General features: G+C 42.7%; 2 protein-coding genes across 2 annotated transcripts in view; both read left to right on the forward strand.

Annotated features, from left to right (window-relative positions):
• The window catches only part of slc9a5 (solute carrier family 9 member A5), a gene marked incomplete at its 3' end in the record, with an annotated part of 29,249 nt that extends 27,151 nt beyond the window's left edge, over nt 1–2,098 (forward strand). Inside the window, exons 14-18 of the mRNA XM_080730089.1 lie at nt 205–277; nt 637–762; nt 883–1,262; nt 1,793–1,898; nt 2,037–2,098. Of these exons, the coding sequence (XP_080586215.1) occupies nt 205–277; nt 637–762; nt 883–1,262; nt 1,793–1,898; nt 2,037–2,098 (747 nt within the window). The remainder of the gene's footprint in view (nt 1–204; nt 278–636; nt 763–882; nt 1,263–1,792; nt 1,899–2,036) is intronic.
• A 60-nt stretch (nt 2,099–2,158) lies between these two features.
• plekhg4 (pleckstrin homology domain containing, family G (with RhoGef domain) member 4) overlaps nt 2,159–12,033 on the forward strand; it is a gene marked incomplete at both ends in the record, with an annotated part of 74,310 nt that continues 64,435 nt past the window's right edge. Inside the window, one exon of the mRNA XM_080730090.1 lies at nt 2,159–2,206. Coding sequence (XP_080586216.1) covers nt 2,159–2,206 — 48 coding nt within the window. The remainder of the gene's footprint in view (nt 2,207–12,033) is intronic.

Genomic DNA, 12,033 nt, shown 5'->3' on the forward strand with positions numbered 1-12,033 from the left:
TATGTGAAGGATAATAGAAGCTTACAGGAGTATCTTGGCAGTGTACCTAATCCAAAAGATAGAATGTATCCACTTAATAACGCCATCACGTCATTCTCAAATGGTTACATTTGCTCATCCACATTCTATGGATAGTTACATCACATCCAGTGGCTAGTGGCATTGCATCCGATATTTTGATGATGTTATTTCTTGTCTACACAGAGGAGAGGGTCCGATGCCAAGGAGCAAGAAACGAATGACAAACCTCGGCGAAACGTCAGCTGGCAGGACAAAGGTAACACATGTTTGTTTAAACAATGATCTTTAATCAGAGGTTGACACTGATCAGCTATAAACCAGACTCACAAGTCTGTCTCTAAAGGCTTAGCTCAATTAGAGACTGAGGACAATCTCCTAGTTTTTGTTTGGAAACATTACAATACAAAATTACATTTCAGAACCAATCAAAACCTTTGAGTCATCCATCATATTTGACTGGGGACAGGATTGGTTTCCATACACTACAGTAGGCACAGGTTTTAGCAGCCATTCTCCCCTCTGTTCTAGCAACTACCCTGCATTTAGAAGTCCCCAGACGTATTGGTAGGCAAGATCAGTGTAGACATCAGAATGAGAAGTTTCATTGTGTTACAGAACCAGTTGTGGTTGCAATGGAGGCGGAGGAGACAGGAGACAACTCTGAAACAGAGAAGGATGAAGATATTGGCATCACCTTTGTGGCCCGGAAAGCAGAAACCCCGAAAGAACGTCCCAAGTCAGGTGAGAACACACATGGCACACGCATGCATGCACACACAGGGCAGTGTGTTCACTCAAATGCTTTCATCAAGGTTCTCTCTTTCTCACTCTCTGGCTTTCTCTCTTTCTCTTCACCTCTAGAGTGGTGTGAAAGCCCCTCCTCTGTCCTCCCGCCTGCCCCCCCTGACCCCAACCTGCCATGGAAGTCAGGGGGGGTGGGCTCTCTGCCACCCTGTGTCTCCGTGGAGACCAAAATCATCCCCGTGGACCTCCAGCAGGCCTGGAACCAAAGCATCTCGTCCCTAGAGAGCATCTCCTCCCCCGGCCCCGCCCCCAGCGCTGTCCTGGCTGCCACTGAGCGTGTGCACCCCCGCCTCAGTGCCCTGGGCAGACTGGTCGGCCAGCGCCCTGCATCCTACACCCCCGGCATCAGTGCAGGCACCATGGCTATTGGATCTCTGGGGAGCCGAGGACCCAAGCAAGGGACCATGCCGATGCCGCTAATAGCACAGGGTGCTGCGGCATTCCTCTTCTCTGGGAGGAAGGAGGGAGAGGAGGAGGAGGAGGTAGGACTATAAACAACAAAACAACAAACAAACAAGCAAACAAAAACAGACCATTATACCATCACTTATGGCATTTGGTTCGCACAGGTCCTTGAGGGAGTTCCAGGGGGTCCCCAACTAAATGTTAGAGATAGTCAGGAACCAAATGGACCCTTATGGGGCTGTAACTCTGAGAGAGAACAATTGTTACATTTCTACACGCTCAGAGTTAAATTAACATTGATTTTACATATAAATTGGGGAGATAGAAATTCCATTAAATGGGGCTCCGTAGCCTAATGGGGGTCCTCAAACTGGAGGTCCTTGAAATTAAAATGGTTGAGAATCACTGCTAGACCCCAAAAAATCTTCTCCTATGGGGGTCCATAGAGGAGAGCCCTATGGCACTACTTGCTCACATTATGTAAGTGAATTCAAACTGTTGATCAAATCTCTGTACTTGTCTGGTCTGATCTTATCTATCTTATGTCCGCTTATTCCATTAGGATGGAGATCTGACTGAGCAGCAACAGGAAGTGCAACCCCTCGTGTCCGGCACCCCCGGTCAGCCCCACCCTCCTCCTCCTCTTCCTCCGCCCGCCTCAGGCCCAGGTAAGGGGCGGGGTCCACGTGTTTACATGAGGAATCTGGTCACAGCCCCACCTACCCAACTGTGACACCATCAACACCATATCACCAGCACTGAGACACAGTTACACCACCGGCTCCCAACTTCTCCTGGTTTCCCAGGACCTACTTACTTGGTCCAGACCAGTCAGGACTGGGCACAGTTGCATAAACTTAGTTTCTGAGCAATCTAAGCATTAGGCAGGTCTTAATTATGCTACTTAGAAAAATACAGAAATACAGAAATGGTAGCCATCCTGACCTCCACCCAGGGTAAACTTGAGTTAACACAGGTATCATGTCTTAAGAGATATCTTGGTCAGCCATACTAGAAATGTACCTATTTTTGTTGTGTCAAGAACATTTGTAAATAATTTGATAATTTATCCTGCTGTGATACAGTTATAATATGTTGTAATGTAGAACGTGACTAGATTACGGCATCAGCAACCAACAAGCTTACCACAACAGCAAGTTAAACTTCACTATAGCTATTTTTGCTGGGCATTGCAATTGTTCCCACTTGTGCTTACATCTGTTTGTCCAAGATTTCAAATCCTATAAAGACAATTATAAGCGGCAATTTTGAACATTCCATGCACTATAAACACTTTAGATTGTTCTCACAGCTGTATTTTGTTATTTGTATTGAGTATTACATTCAAACTGCTATTACTGCAAGCAAGCATGTTTATTCTTCGTACATGTCTTATTTACCCACTCAGTGTCTAAAGCTTGGTTCAAGCGGCACGATTACATACAAAGTCAATGCAAAGACGAGACGACACGTGACCAGGCGCGATGTGAACGGGCGCGGCGCGAACGATCCGAATGGGGCGGCGCGAATGGTTGCTTTGGTATCTTTGTCCCACTTGGAAAAGTCCAACTGAAGCGACCTACGCTTCACCCCCACTCCACCCGCCGCGTCCTGAGTGTGACAGCCAATCAGCGCTGATGTTGTCCGGAGACACGGAAATGTTTTTGGTGTTTGGCGTTGGGACTCCCGGGTGTTTTGCCCTGATTCCAACGGGACATGATTTTTTTACAACGCGGACCTGCGCGACCAAAGTGAAGCGTTAGAAGCGACTAGAATAAAAGAAATAGCTTCAGATTTGGACGCAGCTTAAGTCAGTCTTAGATAAGCCACTACTGAGTTATCAGTTATCATGTCAGTTAAATGTAACAAGTAAAGTTTATGTAACTGCCCAGGTCATATACACCAATCTAAACTGGCCCCTCAATTAGATTTCTTTTTGGAGCTGTGTGAAGCACAGGCTCCCTATACGTGGCCGTGTGGGTCTGTCTGTGTGTCTGTCTGTCTGTCTGTGTGTGTGTGTGTCTGTATGTAGCCTGAACTTCCTAAACTTCGGCACGCCACTAGTCCCACAGTTTTGCCACCACACACTCGCGCCATATGTCAAATCGACCGGCTTACTCGGGAATCGTGGGCTATTACTTTTCTAAGAGAAAGGTTCTATAGTTTAATTGATATTAATTTATTAGTGAATTAATTTTCCCCATTGACTTATAATGGGAATCGCAAAAACTCACATTCAATTATTTGTCTCTCGCAAACCATAGGGGCTAGAGTTTCAAGACTTGGAGAGGAGGTTCATAATGATTTCAAGGATTAAATAAAAAATAAGTGTGTCATTTGGCCGCATGGTGGCGCCATAACACCCCACTTTACGTTTTGGCCTGTAACTCTTGAACCGTAGGTCGGAAAATTAAAAATATTTTTTCCCTGGATTCCTTGGGTCATGACGCATCTCCCCATATAGGCCACGCCCATTTGCGCCATGATAGATTTTCCGCCATCTTGAATTTTCTCCAAAACACACTTTTTGCTCCTTTTCCTACATATTTTCTTCAAATGTCACAAAAATCGGTACACATGATCCACACACACACACACACACACACACACACACACAGCTCCACTTCACACGGGTGTGATTTTTTTTTACCAGCCATTATGAACCAAAATTAAGAGCCTGACCTCACCTCAGCCAGCCACTTCTAACCATAGCCAGCATCAAATAACACATGTTGTATTCACAATCATTAGAGAGGGATACAAACTCTTTCCTAAAGTGACAAACAACTTCTCCTCTCCTCTCCTCTCCTCTCCTCTCCTCTCCTCTCCTCTCCTCTCCTCTCCGCTCCAATGCTGCAATAGTTTTTGTCTACAAATCAATAACTCTACGTGAATTTTATCACACAACACCAACTCCAGACTGTTTGTCTTTCTAAGACAGAGTACTGACTGTCTGGATGGAACTGATTTACATCATCAGTATACACGCACAAAGCACATAAGGAGTCTGCTGTGTCTTTTCGTTCTACATTCTAAAGTCTAACAATTAAAAGTGCAGCAGACCATCATAAGCAGTTTCACTGGACTGTGTGTGTGTGTGTGTGTGTGTGTGTGTGTGTGTGTGTGTGTGTGTGTGTGTGTGTGTGTGTGTGTGTGTGTGTGTGTGTGTGTGTGTGTGTGTGTGTGTGTGTGTGTGTGTGAGAGAGAGAGAGAGAGTCCATTTCATATGGAGATACTATAACAATATTCAGTCTGTTATTTATTTTATTATTATTATAATTCCTTTGGTCTTTATGGGCTCTGTTGTCGGTCAGGCATCATAGACTGCATTCAACTTCCTTTTACACACACACACACACACACACACACACACACACACACACACACACACACACACACAGGAACCCTGTGAAGGAACAGAGAAAGATTTTGGCAGCATTGGCTGTCTATCAGCCAGTAAATGTCAGGTTTTCTATTTTGTTTTTCGGACAGCCTGTCAAACAAAACACATGCACACGCACACACACGCACACACACACACACACACACACACACACACACACACACACACACACACACACACACACACACACACACACACACACACACACACACACACACACACACACAATCCATCTGAATTGTGTTCTATCCCAGCCCTCAGTGGAACTGATTCTATTCTATTCAATTCGATTTGCTTTTCTTTCATGAAAGTGAAAATAATATTGCCAAAGCATCACACACACACACACACACAAAAAGTTTCATGTTCATAACGTAGCCTAGCTGCGTTCAGTACAGCGTAGCTGTACAGCTTAACACTCAGTGATTATATTCACATGGAAGCCAGTGTGGAAAAAGTTCATCAAGTGTTATCCTGGTGACAAATTCAAACAAGACAAATGAGTCAGTGGAAGAATGTCTATTTGTGGGGGATATATGTTGCATTATTAAATGTAATGAAATGAGGAGACCCTCCAATATTCAAATGACTTGAGATATATTTTATTAAGTAGAGTTTATTCCTGTTGTTGTCCTCTGCCCTGCTTATCCTGCCCAACAATGGTCCATGTGTTCTGTATTTATTCTCCTGCTGCTCCTTTAGTTCCTCACATCACACAAGGGGAGAAGACCAAAGTGTATAAAAATAAAGATATGAATACTTTATTTGTATCACCTTTCATACAAAGAATATACTGTAGTTCAAGGTGTGTTACAGTATTGAGAATGTACACTGTAAAAACAATAAAAAACTATGTTGACAACGGAGCATAAGGAACATATGTACCATGCGTACGTCCTGTGTCTAATCACTGCCTTTCTCTGCTACTGTACTGTCTGTCCTGTACGTATGTATCACTGACTGGTTGTTGTCGGTAATTATTATTTCAGTGTTCATATTAAAGGTACTGTTGTTTTAGTATTAATGTTATTGTTGGTATTGCCGTGTGTGTATGTAGTGAAGCGGCTAGAGTTTAGTGCCTAAACATATGCACACACCTCACACATGGTGGATAAATAATGGTTTGTGTTGTATCTGTCGGGGGGGAAACCTCATATGTCCAAAACTGTTACTTTTCAGGATTCAAATTCAAACGCGTCAAAAGTAGCAGATCTATAAGCTCAAAACGCTTTGTTTCACGCCATGTTTCGACCTTGCAGATATGCTACTTTTGATGCTTTTGTTTAGTGATCAAGTATGGCATTCATTTACGAAAAAAAAACACAAAATGTTAGAACATGAAGATAGGAGGTTTCTGCCCAACAGAAACGATATGATGTATTGTATTACAGCAGTGTTTCTGAACCAGTGTGTCAGGACCCAGCAGTGAGTCTTGAGATGTTCTGGCAGGGTCATGATGTACTCCACTGTATCATGATCCGTACTCCATCTTTTATGTTGAGCTTGTTTGGCAAAATCTCGATATTCCGACGGCCTGAAAGTTCGACGGCACAGAGATCCTGTATCTTTAATGTTCAGCAGTGGGATTAGTTCTGATATACAGACAAACAGCAGGAACTGTCTCAGCAATTCCATTGCCTGTCCTTCCAAAAGTGTTGTTGGTACATACAGTAGGTGGATACTGGATAGTATATAATTTAGGAACATTCATGGGTATCATTTTTGCTGATATGAAATATAATCCCAGCTTGTTATGACATATTGACATTTTAAAACACACTAGTTCCTGCTGTTTGTATGGGACGGCTAATCCAACTATACACATTATCCCTCAATCAAACCCCTAAACACACATTGCTTCTGCCTGCTGTGCATGGTGATGATGTCATGTTCCTGACAGAGACTGTTATTAGTGCTGAAACAGCAACCGAGCTGTGATGTGACAAGACAAAACAAGTCAAACGTAATTTCATTCACTGTGTTTAACAGGAGAATACATACATGGATGGTTGGATACAAATTAAATTAATAACAACAGTACAAAATGTCCATATAAATGAACGAGTTGAGTCAAAGAACACTGGTTGAGTTGCAATACAAGTTTTGGAAGAGGAGGGAGACCTACTGATTGATTGAATTCTGTTGAAGCATAGTTTGTACACAGCCAGTCAACCTGTTCTGTTTCAGCTAGTTTATGTGCACTTTCAATAATTTGTAAATAAAATAAAATAAAAACACACACACACACACACACACACACACACACACACACACACACACACACACACACACACACACACACACACACACACACACACAAAGCCTGTATTTTGAATGGATCTCTTTTTGACTGTGATTCTTGTAACAATTCTGTGGCTTCTTTCCACAGACCTGCCAAATAAATAGGAACTATGCCTACTGTCTGTCTGTGTGTTCACTCTCTACCAATGGAACGTTAAGTCCATTAACAACAAAAATTTAAATCCAGTGTGTCTTTACAATAAAATAATGGTTCCAAAATCAAAACAAATCAACTTTTTTTGTATAGCATCTTTCACAATATAAATTCAAAGGAAATGCAAACTTTTATAGTCTTTACTCAAACCAAAGACTATAAAATGCCTCCCTGCTTTCTTGGGACTCTGCATCAAGGGTTGGATTGGGGGTAAGTCCCTGTAACATTAGTGTCATGTCCAGGGGGTGTACTTGTACATTATGGCTGAGGGATGTACTCGTACTTCAAGCCGCCTCACACTACAGAAACGGAAGATAGGCTCCGGCCACATCAGGGCTTTTTTTTTTCACTTGGTGAGGGTTTTGGTGTAGGCCTAAGCCTGAAAAAAATAAAATAATCAAATGTGTTGTTTTCTGTGTCGAATCAGTTAGAGATGGAAGAAGCAGAGCATACCCAAGTAACAACTCCAGAATGCAGAATACATTACATTCATTACATTCATATATACAGCCCCTCCGTTTGAACTCTGGAAAACTTCCATAATACAGTGCATGTCTGAAAGTGGCTATAGAGGCACCATTACCAGCTGAGAGGTCCCATTGAAGTATTTTCTGTGTTCTGTCAGAGCTCCTAAAATAGGCTACAGATAAAAGAAAAGTTCAGTTTCTTTCATGACCCCCCCTCCCGCTTGCGTGCGTGCGTGCGTGCGTGTGTGTGTGCGCGCGCGAGAGAGAGTGTTGAATATGTGTGCAGCCCCCCAGGGGGTTAGATAGAATTCCTAATGTTTGGTTAGATAAAAGCAATAGTATTTATTTAATTATGTGGTAATGTGCAATTTAGTTCAAACTACTTGTGGAGCTGCTGCTGCTCCCTCTCAGAGATACAGCTGCCTGAGATGAAGACCAACTGCCTGGGCCACCACACACACACACACACACACACACACACACACACACACACACACACACACCAATGCAGGAAGAGTCTTCCATTCATATAGGTTTATTTTGAAATAAATGTAAATTGTGTTGTATGCTTATTGTAAAATAGATTTAGATTGACTTTCAATGTGTGTATGTAGGCTACTTGGATTGACTTTCAATTTGTGCACAGTAGACCTACTTGGATGTCTAGTTAAATTACATATCATTAAACATTAAAAACAATAATATAAAAATTAAATAAACACATCAGGAAATAGTTTTTGGCCTCTCATGGAGGTCTGATTCTACGTTTATGTATTTCTGGGATAGGCTACAGCATTGGTTCTCAGAGTGGGGACCGGGGACCCCCAGGGGTCCTTGAGGGAGTTCCAGGGGGTCCCCAGCTAAATGATAGTTAGGAGGAACCAAATAGGCTATGTAACTCTGAGAGTTAAACTGACTTTAACTCTGTCAGAGTTAAATTAACATTGATTTTACAGTAGCCTATACATTGGGGTCCTTGATTAAAAAAATACCATTAGCCTAAATGTAGCCTAATTAATGTCAAACTGTGGGTCATTGAAATTAAAATGGTTGAGCCCTAAAAATTGTATCTTATGGGGGTCCCTGGCATATATTTTCAAATGGGGGTCCGCGGGCTTTCAAGTGTCAATTTGTCCTTGACATGAAAGGTTTGAGAACCACTGTCTGGGATAGTGTCCCTCCCTGCTGTAACATGGCTGCATCTTTCTGATGAGACTGTGGAACCACAGACCACACAGGTGTGAAACTAACAGCAGGTGAGTTAATTTCTATAAATAATAAGAATAAGAAAGAGCGTTTTGAGCACATTATGTAGCTGTTCAAAATGTATGATGATGATGATGACAACATAAAACTGTTTGTTTGTTTGTTAGTTAGTTAGGCGGGGCCTACTGGAGCAAAGTCAAGGCAAGCACAACATAGCTAACCGTTAGCAACGTTAGCCGGCCAACTCAATCGAAGCTTGTTTGTAATGAGTTTACAGATAAAACAAAATAAAACTAAGAGATTGCTAGAATTCAAGTTGTCGTGTACTTTAAATATGCATTTAAAGGGGTAAAGAAGTGCCTGTTATGCACTGTACTGTAACGATATAATAATGGGCCTAATGGCATTTATTATTATTTACAGGATCATGCAGACCATTTATATGAGATACTTAAATGGTTTCCAGTGGAAATAAGCTTAGTCTTTTCATGGATCTCCTTTTAGTAGACCTTGTACCAGTGAACTGTACCGTCATGAAACTGTACCTTTTCCTATGCAAACTTCTAATAAAGTCTTCAATCAATCAATCAAACCATGCTGTTGCAAAACACGTTTTTTGTAGATCTAGCTAGCTTCTGGCAGTGGCTACTAGCGTTCAGTGGTGGTAAAACGTAAACGACTTGAGTATTAATACTGCAATGTAGAAATAGGCCTACTCTGTTACGAGTAGAATTACCAGAATTCACAAAGTACTTGAGTAAAAGTACTAAAGTATTGGCTTCAAAATGTACTTAAAAGTACCAAAAGTAGAAAGTACTCTTTATACAGAATGTCCCATTTCACAAGTTCAAAATGATCTTTTGAAAATAACAGATCTACAAGCTCCCAATGGGGAACATGTGGCAACAGTTCCATAGAGGTTAAGGTAGGTTAGGGTAAGAGATGGGGTTAGTGTCTGAATGGAGACATGTCTGAAGCTATTTTCAAATGATCATATAAAGCTAAAGTTAGGTTATTTTATTTAGACTAAATTACTTTGCCCAGCGCTGACAACCCTCAGTGGAACTGATTATCCAAGGCATAATGCAGTCAATAGAATTACATTTTAAATGAACATAGGCTACAAAACAACATTGTCATCATTTCACTGAGCTGGGTTTTTAGGTGAAGGAGAATGGGCCAGACAGGGAATTGTTCTTACAGACAGACTCCCATTAGGAAACCCACTGCACATTATCTCATAATAACAGTTTTACTTTAACTTCATTTGTTCAGCACCTTTAAATGCAGCTGTAAAGTGCTTTATAAGCTGCAGTTAGCACAGATGCAAGACAAGACAGAGACAAGATGTACAGGAGTCATTTGATGGTAAAGCAAGCAAGCAGGCTATGGTGAAGGTGAATGCAGCACCTTTTCAACATAGCTAGTAGTCCTATATACTTGATGCATTTTGTGGTCACACAGCATTATAGGCTAAAACACAGGCTCACAGCATTGTTTTAAAATAGGATTTTTAACAGTTTTCCTGTGACAAAGGGTGCACTCTATTTGAGTGCTCAAATTCATCCCGAACCCGACTCTACCCGACCTGACGTTTTCGGACCTGGTAGGGCCTACAATTTATACAAATTAGTCGGGCCGGCCCAGTTAGGGCCACTGAGAACTCTACACTCTATAGCTCATTACTAACATAACTAGAACTGCACTCTGTTGAGATGCCAACTTGCGCCTCACTCTCAAGCAGGCCACACATGGCCTACTTGTGCGCAAGCAGAGCGCGCCACGAGGTGTGCACTGTCTGCTGGTCTCATGAGTCATGACCCTAATGTCTTCGCCCGTTAACCCTCTAAGGCCCGCATTAAAGGGGAGTTTCGGTCAAAAACGACTTTCCTACCTTTAAAATGTTGATTCAGGAAGCTTCTGGGTTGATCCTGGTTAGTTTTGACCCATAGCAGCATTTTGTTCTATTTTGGATTTTCTCCCCTGCACCCCACGGCTCCAAACGGCACCTCTTGGGTCACTCCATAATCCGGTTATTATTCTCGCTCAAAACTCACTTTTCTCGCTCGGTCTCAGTCCCTGGTAACGTTGTTAGCATATACGAGCTACAACAGCTCCTGGTCGCCGCCATGTTTGTTTACAAGAAGCTCAACTCTGAACTCTCAGCCCTGCAAGAGAAACACTGGGAAATCCCATACCCGTTGGGAAACGCGCGTTCACGAGCTGCTGCTGCTGCTCACAGCTCCACCCCCCTCCCCCCACAGCCTGTTGTGCCTGTTGAGGTAGACAAGAGGCTACACCATACATCACTCTGCAGACTTTGTCGACATAGTTACATCTTTTTTCTTTGGCTAAGAGCATTTTTGTGTTTTATTGTTCGTCGCGCGTCGGGGAGTCACGCGATACAAAACGTGATTTCACAGTGTTCTCTCCTGGGCTGAGAGTTCAGAGTTGAGCTAAAAGTAAACAAACATGGCGGCGACCTGGAGCTGGTGTAGCTTGGATTTGCTAACAACGTTACCAGGGACTGAGACCGAGCGAGAAAAGTGAGTTTTGAGCGAGAATAATAACCGGATTATGGAGTGACCCAAGAGGTGCCGTTTGGAGCCGTGGGGTGCAGGGGAGAAAATCCAAAATGGAACAAAATGCTGCTATGGGTCAAAACTAACCAGGATCAACCCAGAAGCTTCCTGAATCAACATTTTAAAGGTAGGAAAGTCGTTTTTGACCGAAACTCCCCTTTAAGAAATACTTGAAATAAAAAATTGAAAAAAATCAGATGGTGTTGTAGGAGTCCTATTAACTCATTAAAAGCCAACCCCGCGATGTCGCGGGAAAAGTAATAGAGTATCTATAGTGCCATCCACGCGATGTCGCGGGAAAAGTAATATATTACTGTAACGGCGAGTAAAAATACCTAGTACAATGGCCGACGCTCCGGAGACGAAATCCGCGCTGATTTGTCATCATCACGGCTCCACGAGCACACAATAGTCATCCCATAACATTGAGGTGGACGGCCGATCTCATCTTTAATGTCCATTATCTCAAAACTACACTTTAGAAGCTAGGATGGAGGCAGATGCTCGCTTATTTTACACAGTTATAAAAGCTCCCGGTCGGCCATTACACAACTCCACGTGGACACGCATCGGTTCCGGCGCACGATCCGATGACGTCAGACCGGAAGTACTTCCGGTCTAGACTTCTGGCCTTCAAAATAAGACAGCGGCCGTTAATGGGGCCGGGAGGGGGCACTCTGGACCCCCTAA

The sequence above is a fragment of the Nannobrachium achirus genome, assembly GCF_963921795.1.
Source record: "Nannobrachium achirus genome assembly, chromosome: 7".
Lineage (NCBI taxonomy): Eukaryota > Metazoa > Chordata > Actinopteri > Myctophiformes > Myctophidae > Nannobrachium > Nannobrachium achirus.